This window comes from Poecilia mexicana, unplaced genomic scaffold, assembly GCF_051168715.1.
Source record: "Poecilia mexicana isolate PSO_F unplaced genomic scaffold, ASM5116871v1 scaffold_16, whole genome shotgun sequence".
In the NCBI taxonomy this organism is placed as follows: Eukaryota; Metazoa; Chordata; class Actinopteri; order Cyprinodontiformes; family Poeciliidae; genus Poecilia; species Poecilia mexicana.
The window spans coordinates 28510212-28530637 of NW_028263385.1; the positions used below are offsets into that span (position 1 = coordinate 28510212).

Here is a 20426-nt window from a genome sequence, read left to right on the forward strand (position 1 = left end):
GTGCATTTTTTAAATGCACAAGTTGCATTTAAAAAAAATGCAACTTGTCACAATCCGGGGGAAAGAACCCGGATCGTGACTGAGGACGTGGCCCTAAAGCCAACTGGTAGACCACTGAAATATCAGTTGGTCTAGGGTTTCCCAATTAATTATACCCATGTAGGTCTGGCTGAGAATGATGAAACAGAAATAGTATACAAAATATATTTTATTTATAGATTCTTTTACAGTATTAAAAATAGACTTTATTATTCTAATTTAAAAACCCAGGACAAGACTAGAAGCAATTGGAACCAAAACAAATGCAAACCAAATTAGTAGAAACACAAAATAATGTTAGACAAAAGAAAAACAAATTCCGCATTGCCCCAACCCAGTCCTAAGGCTGTGCCCAATACGCTAATAAAAATAAGGAGCTATGCACTGTTTGTGGGAGCACAATAGGCAACAGCAGCAATCTGCAATACCAAAAGAAAACAATGACGCATCTGTTGACAATAATATAGACAGGTAGTGACAAAAATCAAAAATCCATTTATCCTACCAGTATTAAATATCCACGATCCAAACACTCTCACAGCAACCCGATGAGCACGGCGCCAGCGCTCATCTGACTGAGAGCCAACTCAAACAATGGACCCAACAAACACACTCAGATTGGCGTGCACACCCGGTGCCTATATACGCTAATGAGCCCAACAAGGCTGTGAACGGAAGTGAAGGTAGGGAACGGGGCCTAGATGTGTTTAAGGGCCCAAAGTGGGTGGGAATTTACAACCACTGGATGTAAACTAGGTTTTCACCCCCCTCTATGAATCGGTGACCCACTGATTAAGTAAAACTATGACCAAGGTCGTAAAATGGCTGTAGCCACGCTGCCGACAACTGGAACCAGAGAAACGGCAGCCCCTCTGTCTTCACTCATAGCTGATCTTGGGAGATGCTGAGGACTGCAGTGCTTGCCTGCAGTTTTACGGGTGGACTTTCTAGGGGCAGCCCTAGTGCTCTGAGGAGTTTGCAAAGCTGATGGCACCTGAACAGGTGTTCGAGCTGGAGGCCTTTCTGATGGTTCTGGGACCACAGGCCTGGGTGGATTACCAACAGCCTCTCGGCACACCAGCCAATATCCCGACTCCACGTCCTCCTCATCACTGTTCTCCTCCAGTGCCCTCTGTGGCACTGGAGGAGAACAGTTTGAAGTAAGGGTGCATCGAAGAATTTGCTCTGATTTCCTTAATTTTGGGAGATCAGTGATTGCCCAACACTTCCATGTGAAGCTGATCTTATCCATTGATTTCATGAAACTCGGCAAAGGTCTAAAACTCAGTCACTGTCCTCTGTTGCTCTGCTGTGAGGTTTGACTGACAGACTCACCCACCAGGTCATGTTTGCAGTCAACATTAGTCATCTCACTGTTGCCAGCTCAAAAACCTTGTTATATTTAGCAACATTTCTGACAAAAATATAATTATTGGCAAAAATCTGAATTGGTTGGGCTTTTTAAATATTGGCAAAACGATCGGCCAGAAAACTGCCATCGGTGCACCTCTCAGTTTGAATCATCAGCTTATAACCAATCCCCATGCCAAACATAGATGAGACAAAAGGAAACAAAATGACAACAACAAAACATGATACTTAAGTTTAGCCTCCCATGACAACCCCCTTTCAAGATGGTACAACCATTGGGTTGATTTCTGGTTCAAAATGCAGCTACCTAGTCAGACCTAGAGGTAGGTGGAAAGGGGTGAAGCAGGAGGTGTTTTAGGGTTGGGGAAGAGGATGGGAGGGAGGGTCCCCCAATGTATTAAAACAAATGCCCTTCTCAAAGATAATAGTGCGGGCTGTGGGTTATAAATGATGCATTTTGCTCACTGAGACCTGATAATAGCAGTTTGGGCACAAGGGGAAGAAAGTTCATCGCTCTCTTATCAAAGCTCTGTGACATTTCTCCTTCAGCTGTAAAATTCCATATCACATATCTGCTTTAAAGATGTGGAACCTTTTGTTGAACCGATAGAGCGCGTTCCATTTCGTTCCAATACGGCTCCCCTCTCATGGTATATTAATTTATAGCCCATTTGCCGGCTTCGTAACGCGGCCTATCGGCGGAGATGACTGGGATTCGGCGGGACGTCTGCAGATTGCCGCACACAGGTTATTGAACTTTGAACAGCAGTAATTTATTTGCTTTGATTCAAAGGCGCTGCTTGATATCAAGGAGGATGGTGTGTGTGTGCGTGTGTGAAGTCGGAGCGCGACGTGCCTCTCTCCACTTGCTCTCACTCATTCTTTGTTTTCCTGCAGCATCCGTCCTTACTGTTAATACACTGCTGATAACCGGGGGAAGAGGTGAAATCAACCAAAGGCTGCTAATCAGGCTGTTTCTTTTTCTGCCACTGGCGGCTCCTTTTGGTTCAAGTGGCGTTTTTGAACTAGTTAAGGAAGTTAAATTGACGTTAAACACACCGTGGTCAGATCTGTTTGCTTTGAGCCTGCTGTAGAGAAAATTTGTCATCCGTCTCCATTAACACGTCCACTTCAGACTGCAAATTTAAAAAAAAAAGAAATCTGCACTTAATGTGCACTGAAAGGAAACAATGACATACAATTTAATATATGGCTGCTCAAAAGCAACATTGTTAACTTTGTCATCTGGAATAGAATTAGATATAAATGAAGGTATTTTCAACAATCCTCATAGTTTTCTCGTTTCATTTCCATTCATGTTAGTTGAAACATTAGCTTTTTACCTGGGATTAAGACATTTACAGTGTTTATTATATTCAAAAATCACGCTACATGTTGTGGTGGGAGCATCATGCGGCTGGGATGCTTATCTTCAGTGGGGATGGATTAATAGATAGAGCTAAAAACAACCTGAAGAGAACCAGTTGGAGGCCACAAAAGGCCCTAAACGCACTGCCAGAGCTACAGTGGAGCGGTTTAGGTCAAAGCATGCTCATTCCATAGAAAGGCCCAGTCAAAGTCCAGTTTGAACTCTAATTAAGGATCTGTGGAAAGACTAGAAAACTGACCTTCACAGACACAGCAGTTTGAGTTTGAGTTGTTTTGCTAAAAAGGGCAAGAAAAAAAAAACATTTGTATATGTGTTTTCTCGTGGAGGCTACAAATAAATGCACACCACACTTTTCAGTCTTTTAGTCTTTAAAGAGGCAGTATTTGTTTAATTGAATTGGGATTCAATGGTAATTATATAATTATATAAATAATTATATTAATTATAATTCAATAGTAAATGAATTATAAGTTTATATTTCTTTCTGCTCCTTTTCATTCATGATTTCTTTTAGTTGTTACATGATGCATTCATATTTATTTGTTACATGATGCATTCATATTTATTGAGTGAATGAAATGGAAAAACAAAATGAAATAATAGGTGTGATGTTGTGATAACTTCCTGAAGGCGGAGTTTCAGAAAGAGCAGGAGTTTTTAAAGAGACAGAGGCCCAATTTCAAGGCGTTAAGCTACAAAGTCAAACTTCTTTTGAGTCATATTTTATATATAAATAGCATTTCATAACAATTGAAGGCAACTTGATTGTGCTATGAAATGGCACTATGTGCCTGGAAAACATAATACTGCCCTTTTAACTGTGCTTTTAGGATGAATACGACCATATAATGTTCATAAAAAAAAACAAAAAAACAGTTTTTGGCTTGAATGACACACAACCGCTGCAAACCCTTCTAGTCTCTGTAAGGTTGGGTGAAAGGCGAATGCAGCGTATACTTAGTGAAATAAAAATGTTTCTACATAAATAACTGGAAATGAAAAGAGAAAATTACAAGCTGAAGGATTGTTGAAAATCCCTTTATATCTAATGACATCATTCAAAGGTAGAAAGTGGCAGCTCACCTCTCTGCCTGTCAATGGCTCACACCCACTTATTCTTTAGATCATAGCAGGCTGGCGTCCCGCCACCGAGGAACTCATTGGCTCTCAGTTGTACGACACCGGAAGGAGAAGGGAACGCCCTGTTTCTCACCGCAGCAGAAAAGAAAGACAGGACACACATGCACACTTAAAAAAAGAAACAAAAAACAAACAGATGCCAGTATGGAGCATCTTGGGTGCTGTCTGAGGAGGATCTCCCCACACAAAGGGACATTCATTGGTCTGCCAAGTATCTGTGGAGTGCAGGGACAGACCCTGGAGTCTAGCGACAGATGATGATCTTATCGAAGGGTTGGGGGGCGTTGAGGCAGTGGGAGAAGGGGGTGAATATAGTAAAGAAGTTTGGGTGGAGATTCAGATGAGGGAGGGGCGGAGTTCTTGAGCCAAATGATGAGCTCATGTACTGTACTGCCAAGAGTGTGCCATTTAGGCATCAGACGGTGAGCTCAGTGTCCTAACAGACCATTACCAGCTTTTGGTTGGTTCTGCCTGCTGTCCACTGCAAAAACACAAAATCTTAAAGATACACTTGAGATAAGATACTAACAAGTAACTTTTCAGTAACATATAGGAGCTTGTTTTAAGTCAGTAATTGTGAAATATTTATGAAAAAGTACCAGCTATAAGTGAAATACTAGAGGATCTAGTACTTTTAAATCAGTATGAATTAATTATTTGCTTTAAACAAGCTCATATTTCTTGTTGTTGGCTTTTCCGAAAAAGAGTTGGAAGAGAGATGGAAACACTTTTGCCGAATAAGTACTGACATAACACTGGTGGGTCTGTGCCATACCAGAGGCACGGAACTCTGAAAAATTTCAAAGTCCAGACTTCCAGCATGAAGTGGTGTTCATGAAAACAAACTGATCGATGTTATGAAGAGTCGAGGGGAGCTCGTTTTTTTGCCATGGCTGCTATTTTGCAGAGACCTTCCACTTGTATCTGCAACAGATGTGACAAGCCATCTGCGAGCCAAGGTCCTCAGGCAACATTTGGTGTGAGATGCACACAACTGGCACCTAAACATGGCGGACCGCAAATTATATCATACCCTCTTTATTGCCCTCTTCTTTTTCCACCTATACATTGCCTTCTATGTGTTTTTTTGTTTGTTTGTTTGTTTTTATTTCATCACAAAAAGCCCCACCCTGGATGTAAAGTGAAGGAGAAAGAGCCAGAGTTGTTGGCTGGGGAAGGCTTGTGCTATGTGTGCATGTGTGTGTGTATGTCAAGCGGGGCTAAACAGGAACTTGCATCCAAGCGGTTAAAGGCCGTGGGTCTTATCTGAGGACAAACAGAATGCATCAAGCAGTGGCTGTTGCTCTCAGTGATGACGGCCAGCTGTGCACCAGTGTTTAATTATTTCTGTGTAATGAGCTTACCCACCTTCCACTGCAGCACCAGGAAGGCAGCGTGCAACAGCAGGAGCGGGGGGAGGAGAGAGGAGCGGGGGGTTGGTGGGGGACAGCGGATACAAAGGGAGGGGAAGGATGAGATAAAGCTGTCGAGAATATCTAACTTTAAGGCCGATTCCAAAACCACGTAATCTCTCTGAAGCATAAATAAACACTGAGTTCATGTGCTGATGCTTCATTAACTTTGAATCTACAGCCATCCACAGACTGTTCAGGAAGGAGCATTTTTTTTTTTTTTTTTTTTTTTAATGTTTTTTCATGATACGTGACATTTACCCTTTTATTGTTGCAGAATTGACCGCCATTGATGAGGAATACGATCGGGTCGTTTGTAGCCACCGGCATCTTTAGTCATGGCCTGGATCGCAGCTGAACATGCAAAGCAGAGCATAGGCACGCATTTCCATACCAACACAACAGACTGGCAACAATAGAGCGCCAACAAGATACACGGCTGATATTTACAGAGTAGGCCGACGCTGAATAGGTCGTTATGAAGCGAACGCATCACAAAGTTCACCGATCGCTGCAGCTCATTCAGTGCGAGTCGAACCTGGTGGCCTCACGTGTTAACAAACGCTGTTAACAATGCATGTCTGGTTTGTTAAGACACTCTAAAAAATGCTGGGTGGGGAAAAAAACAAGCAAATTTGGGTTATTTTGCTGACCAAGGCTGAGGTCAAATATGAATGATTTAATAGGGTTGGAATCTGAGTTTGACCAAACATACTGACATTAGTCACACACATTAGTTCGTGTGACTAATGTTAAACAAAGATGGAGTTGACTAGTCTGGAAAAAACAACCGCTAGTTCTATTATTCACTTCATTCAGAGGGTCTGGATTTGGGGCTGTTAAGAAACGATTGCTTTGTCGACTCTGTTGAAGTTTAAAATTTAACCCAGCTGCTAACTTTTGGATGTGACATATGTAATGCAGCAGTTTGATGCTATGAAGCAATTGTGAACAACCATCCTCCACTACAAGGAGAGAAGTGGCAAGCTGAATGAAATGACTATCACTCTTAATTCAATATTTGGAGGTGTGGCCAACACAGACTGAATGCCTTCGCTCACTTCCTCCACTGCCGATGCTAAAACTACAGACAGACTACAAATCTAAAACAACGCAGAAAATTGACGTCATCATTCACAACTTCTCCTTCTGTTTGCTGATTGGTCCAGTTGAAATTCTACTGGAGAAATTCACTTCAATGGAAGAAATCCCAGATGAAGCAGGGAAGGGAGATGAGAATCAAACTGAATCATATAGGAAGGCAAAAGCCTTCTTATCTATTCAAGAAGAAAATAGATTATTAAAAAATAATGTTTGGTTAAACTGATTGATTCATCTATCCATTTCCTATACCTATGTAATCCTTAGTTTTTTCTGTTTCAAAATAAAATGACACAAAACATATAGTCTCTTTGGTCACCCAACAAAGATCCAATGTTAGGTTATAACTACCCAACTTCTGTCCTAACATCATGTTTCACAAATAATCTCACATAAGCACTGTCAAGTACTACTAAATGTATGTTTAGCCAGATTTCCCCTGGCTTTACGGCGTTGCCAGAGCAACCGGTTTGAACTCCTAAAGCGCTGCATACTTTCTCTCTGCAGCACACGCTGGAAACATCCTCCTCTGCAAACCACGTCATGGCCCGCCACAAGGTTTATCATAACTATTTGATTAATCGCCATCCTAGAAAAAAAAAGTACACTGAATCTAAGTGATAAGATAGCCGGGGGCGTTGGGGAGGTGAGCACCGGTAGTACTAACAGTGCTATCCGGTCCCGCTGTTAATTAACTACGGCTCTGCAGAGCGCTAACAAGGGATCTTGCTTTCCTGGAACAACAGAAATAGGCCTGCCACCAGCTCCCCTCAGCAGCCAGCGAGCCTGCACTGTCTCACAGAGATTATCTCCACACAAGACACCTTTCAAGTAAGGTTAGGGCTCCTTGCGTCTGAGGAATACCATCAGATGGATGCTCGCTTGATTTGCTAATCCACGCTGAGAATGCCTGGCTTTAACCTTCACAGCTTTGTTTTTTATATATACAGGGATTTGATGCTATAAGAATAGTCCATGTGTCAGTTTAGCAGATTTAGGATGAACATGATTGTGATTTGAAAAGCAGAATTCTGACAAGACTAATTTAAAAAAAAAAATTTATACTGTTGTGCTTTTAGGAGAGCTGGACGCGTTTCTCAAAGATGGCGAGCGTCGGATCCACAGCCGGCAGCAGCTTCCTGTGGGGACAACATGGGGACCGTTTGAAGGAAAGATTGAAATGACCACTGACACCACTGCACTGGTATGTCCTGTAACTATATATGTAACACAAGAAAGAAAATAATGACAGAAAGGGGGGCTTCACATCAAAATGCAGTAAAATTGTCATTTTAGAAGAGAATCGGGTTCAAGTAATCGAGCAGGAGTATATTTGTTTTAAAGCGTAATCACTCATGAACTAAACTCTGCCATGGCTTAGAAAGTATTTGGTAAAGTGTAGAAGGCATAGCAGTTTTAACAGAGTATTAGTGTAGAAGTATGATTTACAATTTTTCAGCATGAATGTTGGCAATGCAGACAGAAAAGCAAGCAGATTGTGCAGTTCGCCACATCCTGCCTAAGAACTTCGGAGTCATTTCATTGAAAACACACTGCAGCAGGGGAACATTTCAGTAACTTTATTTTCTGCAAACGACTAAATGGAACCTCACTGAAAAGAGCTGTCAAAGAGTCATATCAAAACAGAGTAAACAGGCTAACAATAGCCTAGCCCTCGACAGTTAACAATGCAAACATTGTCCACTGCAGTGCTGTTTGAGTTTATTAAAGGGGCCGTATTATGTAAAATAAATTATTTAATTTGATTCTTTCATGCATGTTTGAGCTCCACCTTCAAGGCACAGTTCCTCCTCTTAGCTGCAGTTTCTAAGCTTGAGCTTCCATCTCACAAGGTGCAGTGGAAGCTTCATGTGACTCCACCACTCAGCTCCTTCAGACAAGCCAGCAGCAATTAGCAAACACCTGGTGAAACTGCTCATCAGCTGAGCTCATTATGCAAGAAACGCTGGTTAAAAGGGTTAAAAGAGGACTGATGTTCTGATGACTTCCTCAAGGGGGAGTTCCAGAAATAGCAGGACTTTTTAAAGAGACAGATACCAAATTTCAAGGCATTAAGTTGCAAAGTCCAATGTCTTTATAGTCATATTTGATATACAAGGCATTTTTATAGCAACTGAAGGTAGCATAGTTACTTGATTGTGCTATGAAATAGTACTATATACCTGGAAAATACAGAATACTGTCTCTTTAAGCACTGTTGCTAGGCATGTGAATCAGAAACATCTTTGGACAAAGTTATGCACACTGTTGAGGGTTAGTGGCAGATCATAGAATCTTTCACAGTCACATAATCACCTTTGTTGAAGCAGCATATTGAGGCTAATCTGCAAAACCACTAGCAGGCCAACAACATTATTTGCATCTGGAGTTAGTCCTTGAACTTCACAGTTTCCAAGCATTTTAAGTGGCATGTGATTTTACAAAGCATCAGATGTGACTCTGTGTTAGCAAATGGATATTTCTACAGGACTTGGTTTGGTATCCCTGATCCTTTTACATTCTATTAAAGTAAAATTTTATACATATTTTTTAGCAACTTTTAACCTCCTGGAAGATAAATGATAACAAACACACATCCAAAGAGCAAATTCTTACCATCAGCCATGACATTCTGACCTACAGAGTTGACTCCTTTTGGATCAAACATAAGGTTTTGAATTTGTTTTTACGACTGAATTTGCACATTTCACGTCAAAACATTTTAATTGGTTGATTTAGAGCCCGAGCCATGCTTCAGCTGAATGAAGTAACTATTCATTATTTTCTAACAGTCTCCTGCACACAGAAGCTTCATATCTCTCGTTTCAAAGATCCCAGCTGAGGCTGGCGCTGACCTGCTGCTCTGCTGGAGTGACGAGCCCTTCATGGGGGTTTGATCCTTCATTCTACATTTGGATTAATTAAGAAATTCCCATTAAAGCCATCAGCAAGCCTCACAATTCATCGTGTTAAGACACATAAGGAAAAGTCCACCCGGGTTTCAGACTCAGAGGCCGTTCCTTTCATTTTTTTTTTTCTTCCCAAGATTCCTTGAACGCAGAACTTTTATTAAATCATTTTCGGAGTTTTCGCTGTTTTTAAGCTCCTCTCGTGGTTCTGAAGTCATCAGTGGCTTTAAATAACTCTGGTCGTATTATAGCCATGAAATGTGGCTTCTCTCAGAGTAAAGCCTGTTATCCTTGAGTGGAAAAGCGATTTGACAGAGCAGCACCTCAAGTTGCCTTCTCGACTGATACACTCCATCTACGATCTACAAGTATTCACACCCCTTCAACTTTTCCATATTTTGTCACATTTCATCCACAAAATTCACTGGTTTTCATTGGGATTATGAGTGATAGGCCAAAACACAACAGAATGATTTTGAAGTGGAAGGAAAATAACATACAGTTCCAAATTTTAAGTGTTGCTTTTATTTGTTTTATTATTTCTGTAAGCCATTTCAGGGTTTCTCCCAGAAAATTAGCTAAGTCTGGTGGTAGGGGTGCTAGGTCAGCCCACTGTGTTTTTGTGTTAAAAAACGTTAAAGGTTGACAGAAAATTTGAAATTACAACTAAGTAATTTTGTTATTTGGAAGATTTTATCGACAATAAATAAGCAAGAGCAATAGAGTTTAAGAAAAAGGCAAAAACAAAATATTTTAATGAAAATATATTTTTTGTTTGTTTTGTTGAACTTCAGTTTAGCAAGTTAAGCCTGGAAGCCCGCCAGGCTCAATAATACACTGGAGGAAACGTAATATTCATACATACTTTACTGATGCTGTGGGGTTTACCTGCTTTAGCTACATGACATAATGCTTCCATTGCGTTGTCACTTGTAGTGCCAAAAATGTGAACTACTTGTTGCTGTGACTTCAGTTCATTTAGCTTGTGTTTTTTTTTTTTTTTTTCTTTTTCTCCTGGGACTTTGTGGTGGAACATCTTCAAATCCAGCCCATTAATATCCAAACTTTAAATAGTCCTGGGTAAAATTCCCTCTGTTTTTTTATGCTTTTTATGTACCTTGACCCAGACTCTGTGTCCTTATGCAACGTGGCTTTAGATGCTAGAAAAACTATTAATTTTGTCTCTGGGTTAGGCTTTGTAATGTTGGCTAAATGTTTGCAGTTACGTTTTCTGGTTTATATTTTTCCTCATGTCACACTCACACAGGGTGTGGCATTTTCAGGAATAAAAGAAGGCATAGCTCAGTTTTAGATTCTTTTCTCTGTTTTGAAAAAAACATTAAAATGTTTCTATTTAACTCAGTTATGCACTACTTTTTTGTTGGTTCATCACAACAACAACAACAACAACAAAAAACAACTGTAAATCACTATCAAACGTTATCTACATGAAGCGTTTGTTTTGAAAAAAACATTAAAATGTTTCTATTTAACTCAGTTATGCACTACTTTTTTGTTGGTTCATCACAACAACAACAACAACAAAAACAACAACTGTAAATCACTATCAAACGTTATCTACATGAAGCGTTTGTTTTGAAAAAAACATTAAAATGTTTCTATTTAACTCAGTTATGCACTACTTTTTTGTTGGTTCATCACAACAACAACAACAACAAAAACAACAACTGTAAATCACTATCAAACGTTATCTACATGAAGCCCCCAGCAAAGTGCCCAAACCAACCTTCAGCTGTCTGGTAGCCCCTCAGACTCGCCACACTGGTGTTTTTCACCTTCCTGAGTTTCAGTTTTTGAATATTTTTCAAAGATACAAACAAACTCATCTCCCCCACCTGCAGAACGCCACGCATGCAAACGATTATCGCTCTTGGCGGAGAGCTTGTACATTTGAAACTAACTACCCTCTGGAGAATTCATCACTGTTTCCCACATCCTCCCCAACTTTTCTTTTTTCTCTCTTTTTTTTTTTTTTTTTTTTTTAATGGAGTGAGCAGGTGCTGGTCATCACCTGTAATAGGCTGTGGAGGGGTTACAGAATATGCCTAACCTCCCTCGCAATTAAAAAGCCGAGGAAGAGACTCTGCCTTTGAGGATCTCCTGCCTGTCTATTCTCGCGGGGCTCTTTTCAATGCTTTGCTGCTCGCCCTCCTCCACTCATAAGTTTCATCTCTCAAACAGGGTAGAGGCTGTTAGCAGCTTCTCACCATCTCTTATTAAAGGCTAGGTCAGCACGGCTGGTGTCTTTTGTATAAGCGACCTTCCTTTTTAGGGTTCATTGTAACTTTTTACTTTGTTTCTTGAGCTTCTGCATGTGTCAGAAACTTCACAAGGGATTCCTCGTATTTACAGTAGGATAGTTTTGGTTTTTTGCGAAGTTGTTTTCTTGTTGTAGACGCGGCATACTTTCAGGAGTATCTTTTTAATATATTGCAGCGTTTATCATCTTAGTTATTTCAGTGGGAGGCGAGGAAGACGTTCGGACCCTGGAGATGGAAAGAACCCTGGATGCCGCACGTGGAGGATGGAAAAGTTGAGCTAACAAATGCGACCATAAGGAGGAAGAAGAGGAGGAGGAGGAGGAGGGGATGGAGAAGGTCTGGCTAGATTTGATGCATGTGAGGGTGACCGGCGCTGCGGAGCGGGGTCAGGAGGTGACAGAAAGCGGTTTGAGCTAGAAATAAAGCCTCATTGCTTCACGGGCCTTTACCTCACCAAGGAGCCACGCTCAGTCATTCTTATGAAGTGTGACCTCCGCTCACTATTAAATCTCCTTTTTACTCGCTTAGATTTTTTTTTTTTTTTTTTTGAAACCCGTAAAGGTGAATGAATTACCCATAGACAGTCAGGTAGGTGGCAGGAGCGACACCTCAAAACACACGACCCGCCGGTGAGATATTGATATGCCCTCTCTCTGGAATCAAACATATTTTATTCTCCTGTGCAAGAGACGCCGTTTAAGGCGGGACTTTTTGGAGGTCGAAGTATTTTCGTCGAGCTGCTATGCGAGGCGCACAGGACAACTCCCCAACGTGACCGGCGTTATGATAGATTTAGGTTTTTTATTAGAGTTAAGTTGTATTTTGTTGTGATTTTTTTGTCTAATTCAGTTAGTTATCATTAGTTTTTAGAGTGTGTTTGCCAGTTTTTATATGTTTTTATTAGTAGTTTTAGTTTTTTCATACTTTTAGATGCAGAAGTAAAAAAAAAAGGTCAAAGTATTGTATTGTGGTTCTGTGTACACAGATTGAGTAATGAGTACTGAACAGACGATACAATTTTCAAACAACATATTAAATTGTTGAACAATAACTGACTCTGGAGTTTTATCCTAACTTTTCCCGCTGCCATTTTGTGTACTAGCGTTAGCGCCACCATGAGGAGAATGAAGTGAATTTGTTGACATGTGACGTAAACTGCTTGTGTGTGACCAAGCAGAGGAAGATCAGAGTTGGTCGAAGAAGTGGGTGTTTTGCTGCTGCCACTACCTTCAGCTTCATAAATGAATCAATCATTTGTGAGAGAAAAAAACAAAATCTATTTCACATCAGTTCAACAGGCTGACAAATAGATTTATACACACAAATATGAAGGATATTCTATTTTTCAGTATGTTTTAGCCAGTTTCATAAATCCACAACATAGTTCCAGTTAGTTCTAGTTTTTCAGCATTAATTATAGTTTTTTTTAATTTCAGTTGGAGAAAATATTTTCTTAAATTGAGTTCATTTCATTTTAGCGGGGGCGTGACACTGAAGGACACACTAAAGCGAGATGACTTGTTAAAGTGGCTAATGGTAAATAATGACATTACTGTGAATTTCAGCAGCGTTTGCAGTAAAGCGGACAGCAGAGGAGGCATTCAGAAGGAGAATGTGCTGGGTTAGTGCTGGCGTCTGGGGAGCTGTGTGCTGCGGAGGTGTTTCAGATCCCAGAGGGAAGGTGTGTGTGTGTGTGTGGGAGGGGGTTGGGGGGGTTTGGCGTCCGCTGTGGGCCCGTTGGGGGTTTGGCTCCAGGTGGACAACGGGCATCGGTGGCAGAGCGGAGTGATGGATGATGCTAAGAAAGGGGGGGAGCGAGTGGAGCGTTTCATACGGTTGTCCAGGCAGGCCTTGAAAGAGAGGTGCGAAGCTTGGAGGAAAAAAAAAAAGTGAAAAGAGATAGAGAGCGCCGGAGAGAGAAAAAGCAAAGAAAAAAAACAGAAGGGAAAGAGCATGACAGGAAATCTGGGCATCTGCAGGACAGAGATAGGGTCACATCTCGACCGTTTATCAAAGAGGAAAGCAGATTTCACAGCTGATGGGTTGCCGTGGCAGGTCTGCAGACCCCAGGGGGCTCGGCTTGGCGTGAGGGAGCGGGGCTGGAGTTATTGCTGCTGCAGACCTGTTAACACAAACACATCGCACTGTCAGCGCACGCCTGGCTTCTTCTGCGCAGCTCTTCATCAATTCTTGTATAACATACAACTGGCAAACTTACAACTGGTTTATGTTTGTTTTGATGAAGAAATGCACAATAGAGCTGCACCGATCCGTTATTTTGGGGCCAATTTGAACTGATTATTTGTAAAGCTCTGCAGATATGGATTTTTGATTCATATATGGACTTGTACAGATACTAAAAATATTTTCTATCTTTTCTGGATAAAACTGAAAATCAAAATGAAGACGCTCAGTTAATCCATGTGTTTGCTAATTGCTTCTGGCTAGTTTGAAGGAGCTGAAGGACTGTGTCATGGAGGAGTAAAAGTTTGAAAGCTTCTTAACTGGAGCTCAAAGGCGGAGCTAGGTCCACACAGACGTCTTTACACAGCTTAATGGTTGCTATGGAGATTAAAAGATTTCTCAAACATGCACGAAAGAATCAAATTAACACTCCAGTTATGTTTTTGTTGAGGCAATAACATAATAACATCAGGTAATGCTCAAAAAAGTTGATTTTACATAATACTGCCCCAATGGGGAAATATATTTGGAGGGTTAGCTTAGCTTAATTTAGCTTAGCCTAAACTAAGACAAGAACAGATCAAGTGTAAATCAAAGATGGAGTCATTAGTTTGAGTTGGAATGCTTTCGTTAGTGGAGAAGGTTTGAGTACAAACAGGTAGCAGACAAAAATAAAACACACATACGAGTGTAATGCTGCTGTTGTTAGCTGCTCTCCCTGCTCCGTTCCTCTTCCTTCTCCTCCGCTCACTCCTCTCCGTCTGACTGATGGAGCTGCCAGTGCGCCGTCTCATCCCTCACTTCACTCACTGATCAATCAGACCATTAGACTCCAATTACAAGCCGAGCCCCGGCGCAGGTGAGCGACGAGCACACCAGGGCTGCCGCCGCCGCCGCTGACGACAGAGCGCCTCTCCGCCCCGGCTCCGGCGCGCTCTCTCCAAATTAACGCAAATTAATAGTGACACGGCGACATAAATGTCTGCAATCGGCGGGGGCCAAATTAGCAGTCTGGGTCGAAGCTATTGAGTAGCAGGTGTCTTTAAAAGCGGTAATTACCTTCGGCGGACGGAACCGGGAGGAGGAAGGGCCCGGCCCCGCGGTTTGCCTGGAGTAACAGGCCTGGCCCCGGCGAGCCTGGCCCCCATTGTAGGTGTTAATAATTGATTGGGAGGCAAGCTATTAATGAGTAGCAGATTTAGAGCGGTGTTGTAAATGTGTGTTGATGAGGGTGTTGCTGCCTCTCATACAATGCCTTACCAACGCTAATTACCGGGGGGCTTAGTCAAGGTGCAACTGTAATGAGTCTGGATTCAATAGCGATCTGGTTATGTGTTTTGAGGGCCTTTTAGTACAAATTACACAGTAATTGAAATGCATAAAGCTTGCTTAATTCCAGATAGGATCTATCAGGGTGTTGTGTTTTTTTTTTCCTATCTTGTCTTCTGTCTTAGTATTATTAAATTAGCTTGTCTTGCTGTTATGACAGATTTAATCGTACAAGAGCCTTGAAGAAAAGGGTAATAATCTGAAAATGAGCAGGTTAAACGGATGTAACGAAGATAATGAAGGCGTTGGGATAACGTAATCTAATTTACGTTTGTTTAAACAGAAAAGCAGCGTTTATTTCTTATCTTGCAAAACGATACAACACATTGTAACTGTGTCATGTATTTATTGTTATGATCTTAATCCAGAGATTTAAGCATAAATATAGAACAGCCACTAAATCCAATAGTTTTTAATGTGCTGTTGGTGGGAATTAGGTATGGATAAAACAAGCTGGTACCAAGGTACAGCATGGATCCCATTAGTTATGGGTTCAAAGGTACTAAAGTGCTATTATTTTAGGGGTCCACTGATAAATCTGCTTAAATTTCCTTAATTTTGGGAGATCGGCTGATACCGGCATGTCAACATGGTCTTATCCACTGATCCTCTCCACTTTGTTGCTGTTTATTAACTTTTCTGTCTAAAATCAGCAGGTCAGGCTTATTCAAGATTGTGATCGGACAGAAAACTTCAATCATTACGCCCCTACCATCTAACACTCCCTCCAATGACTTCCAGAGTGACTGACCAAAGTGTTTTTCTGGCTTGATGGAGCACAGATGAACATAGTGAGGCGCCCTCCCCAAACGCTGCTACAGGCTGCCACACAGCTGGCTTAAAGAAGGCCCCAACACATTTTCCCTTTCCTTTTAGACACTAAAATCTGGCCGTTTGAAAATATTTTTGATAAACAAAATGAGCTCTACCAACCACTCTTATTAAGGTAAAGCAAATCAAATAAATACTCTTGGGAAGTTGCATCTGCTACTTTGCTGACTGCATGTTGTTGACTAATTACACAGAAACACTAGTGTATCAGACAGAAATTTATTTTTTAATAGAAATCTTTATTTCTATTAATCTTTACTAAATGTTTTCTAGATGTTACTCAAACGTATGCATGTTAAAATACATATTACACATAATTCTATAGACATTAAAATATAGTTTGCGCTATATTATCTTAGCTGTAGTTGAGATTGTTTTTATTAGTCAGTTTATGAAGTTATACCAGCCTTCTTTGCATCAACAATATGCAGAAACAGGTGGGGGTGGGGTAACGCTGTGGTGTTTGATTCTCCATACAAGCAGAGAAAACACTAGTCAGTAGATGTGTCTCCATTGACCATAGAATTGCACATTTTGACATTTTGGAATTAATTTACTTCATGGAAACATGGCAACTTCAAAATAACTCTTGTTTTGTGTTGAAAAATGATTTGGTGCTATGATGAAGGTTTTTTTTTGTTGTATTAAAATTGGTTTATTTCACAAAACTCCAGTGGAAACATTTTTTTCATGTCACACAAGTCCCATGATCAGCAAACCAAATGTTTCCACTGGCATAAACCACGAAGAAGCAGCAACAGGAAGTAGTCAGAGGATGATGACGCCGCATGTTTTATACTTTACTTATAAGTCTGTTCACTTATTGTGAACACACTTAATTACATGTGATTTTAATAGCTTTTTGATATTTAATGGAAACACTGCAGTTATGATATTGTGTGTTTTCAAGTTTAGTGAATATACACAAAGTTTTGTTCACATTTGTAAAGAAAAGGCAGCTGCTTGCTGGTATCTTACTAAAATTAATTAAAACGATTTTTTTGATTTTTTTTTTACAGTTTGACACCATGTCTTGTTGGAAGGTTTGGTTTTGGCCCACACCTCCCATATAGCTGCAACATCAATTAACCCTTCACAGATTTTGACACCAGTATTGAAGATTCACACATCATATCACAAGTAAAATTTTGTAGGGTGAATTTTAACATCATCTCAAAACATTTGTTGAAAGACAAGTCATCATTTTCTGTTGAAATCTGCCCAGAGTTCAGTCTCACACTGAAGCAGGATCAGGTATTCTGCTGCAATGTGAACCAGAACCAGGTGCAGCTGGTAAATTTTCTGCATACACACACACGCACGCACACACACACACACACACACATGCCGTGTTTTCACATCTTTACACGTGTTTTCGGTCTCAGACGCTCATGAAAGCGGTGGCGAGTGGGAGGGAAGGAGCGGCGTCTGATGCTCTTGGCTGCGAACAGAGAGCTTCGGCTCTTAGACAACAGAAGAGCAAAAATGTCAAGATACTGTCCCGATTTTCACCTGGGAGAGAGAGAGAGAGAAAGAGAGAGAGAGAGAAAGAGAGAGAGAGAGAAAGGAGAGAGAGTGAGCGGCGCGCGCTGTCAAACCGACGGAGGTTTGATTATTGTGTAATTTTGTACAAGTTTACGAATATGGGCCCGAAAAACGCTTCGGAAATTATTCAGCCCCATCACTCACGCTATTTATCTCAGCCCCCTTGTGCCCACCCTCTCCCTCCGCTATGTTTATTGTTAGCTACCCCTAAACTTTAACAAGTGGTGGCAGATTTTTCTGTTTCAGAAATTATATTTTTCTTCTTGTCATTGCTTCATTAATCAAGAGAAGGCATTCTGAAAAATGTTTTGTTTTGGAGGCTGCAATCTATTTTGTGTATGTGTGCGTGTATATGCGTGTGTGTGTGTGTGTGTGTGTGTGTGTGTGTGTTGTAGTTAATCTGCGCCCGTGGCAGGTTTCCCCTCCGAAACGCAGCGCTAAGCAGCGGTATCGCAGGCCTATTGTTGTAGCCTCTGTCATAGCAAGGAGAGCCTGATGCAGGCCTGGGCTCGCCTGATAAGGAAAAGAGGATTCAACATGGCTGGAAAGGAGAATCAGTGGGACTTGAGAGTGGAGTACGGATGGGGCAGATGTGCTCTCACACACACACACACACACACACACACGCGCAGTACATACAGAGACAGACAAACATACAGAAAGATTGCACTCACACACACACACACACACGCACACACACACACACACGCACACACACACACAAATCATAAACCATCATCACACTGGCACATGCCCAGGCAATTATTTACAGTAACATCCAATTACATATGCAAGAAGGCTCCCCAGGATAGGACCTCTCTGTAGCATAGCTGCTAAATCATGCACATATGCACACACATATTCATTAAATATGCAAAAAAATACAAACATGCAAATAAACTTAAAATAATAATAAAAGAAAAGGCTGAGGTATACGCATTTCCTTTATATTTGCATTTAAACGTGGCCTTTGCTTTTGCATATGAAAGTCACACCGTCTTGGATATGGTTGGAAAACGCTCGACATTATCACAACTAACAGGATTTAAATTTTCTGTGTTGGACACACAAATAATTTTGGCAAGCCAAATGCGGCTCCGTCTAATGAAATAATGGGCCCAAATTTTAGGCGGAGAACCAATTTGTGATTGCATGCATCAATTATTTCTTGGGCTTAAACCAATATCAGAGCCGGGGTCTCTTCAGATGGGTAAAATGGTAATTATCTGGCCCGCGTTCCCGCACTCAGTGGTGTCCCCGAGATTTTTATCAATTGGGCTGTCGATGGCTTTCGTGACTCCACGTGGAAAAAGGAGGGGAATATCAAAATGTGTTCTGCAGAAGCCGACTTTATGTTTTGGGGTTTAGAACACATAATATCGCTACTAGTGTGTGAGTCAGATGTAAAAGAGAAAAAAAAAATGTTGCCGTTTTTGACTTTTTTTTTTTTTTTCCCAGCCCCACACCTTTAAAGTTTCTGTGTTCATAGCTGGAAGTCAAGGCCGCCCACTGCTCCGCACATTAGCCGTGAAACAGTCAGCCAGCCAACCTGTTCCGGCTGCAGCTGAGCCTCACTGTTCGACAGATAAAACATGGTTGACTTGATCTACAAGTGAACCTGACATTTTGCTGTCTTTACCTCACAACACAACTACCCAAACTGATATGGCAGGTGCCCTGATAAGCAGAACAGGACCCACTGATTTGCTTTGTGCTCACTGTAATGGCTGCATGGTTTCCTGAAGAAGCCCAGCATGCAGTGACTTTATCACGTTACAAACACAAAGGAGGCGATCATTTGTCTTTTCACTTTATAGTTTGTAGCTTTCTTTTAGATTTAAATCCGATGTTATCAAGCTCGATAACATTGTATTTAGCTCATAAATGATGGGTAAAGTGTGCTGTGGCTGTAGTAGGAATTATTAGACTGCTAATGTAAGTCTCATTGAGCTCCCACAGTTGTACCAATCATAGCGTGGTTAGCAGAAATCCAATAATTCACTGAAGTATAACTCACTAATATCTCTAAGATGTTTGGATAATGCTGGCAGTGATAATATGATTTAGCTTGTACTACAAATTTTCGCAGTAAATAAAATTTTTTCAGAGTTATTCAAACATCCAATAATTAACGTGATAATTTTTTCCTGATGTAAAAGTCATAAAACTGCAAGTTATGATGGTTTGGCAAACGTCCTTACTGAAATATGTGTGAGTCTACTTTATTACTAATAAAACAATATTTCCTTTGGAAGGGTTCAAACTCATGCTGCACACTAGATGTTATAATGCTAGTTATTCATAGTCATTTATGGTTTAAGATACTAAAACTTTGGCATTTTGTAGCCTAGTATATGTATAATATGCAATCCTATTTGATAAATTAGAATATTGTCGAAGTTTATTTTTTTAACACCTCAATTCACAGGAAACACATTATATAGATTAATCACATGTAAGGATGTTGTCACACCTTTATTTCTGTTAATGTGATGATTTCCTGCTTACAGCTGTTGAAAACATGAAACTAAGATTAGGATGTGACATCAGACAAATAAAAAAAATAATAATTATACAGAAAATGTGGGCTTAATGAAGAGTATATTTAAGATCTGCTTCAAGGTTGTTGCATTACAAAAACTGCTCTTAATCTGAGAAATGACCCTCATCAGAACGCATATTCTCATTTACTGAATATAGATGTATTTATGCTCTATCCTCTAATAAAGAAGTGTTTCAGGTGTAGAACATGCTGACTTCTTCCACTTCCACCCTGTTTATGTTCCATGTTACACAGAATCTGGACCTTTCCCCTTATTGTACAGCTACATATGTGTTGGGGGGGAGGTGGAGGACTTTTATTTTTTAGGATTAAATCACTTGGTGCAGCACT

The 20426-nt window shown here is 40.7% G+C and overlaps 1 protein-coding gene across 1 annotated transcript in view; it reads left to right on the forward strand.

Annotated features, from left to right (window-relative positions):
* zfpm2a (zinc finger protein, FOG family member 2a) overlaps nucleotides 1–20426 on the forward strand; it is a 166849-nt gene that overhangs the window by 69368 nt on the left and 77055 nt on the right. Inside the window, exon 4 of the mRNA XM_088013832.1 lies at nucleotides 7533–7657. Coding sequence (XP_087869958.1) covers nucleotides 7533–7657 — 125 coding nt within the window. The remainder of the gene's footprint in view (nucleotides 1–7532; nucleotides 7658–20426) is intronic.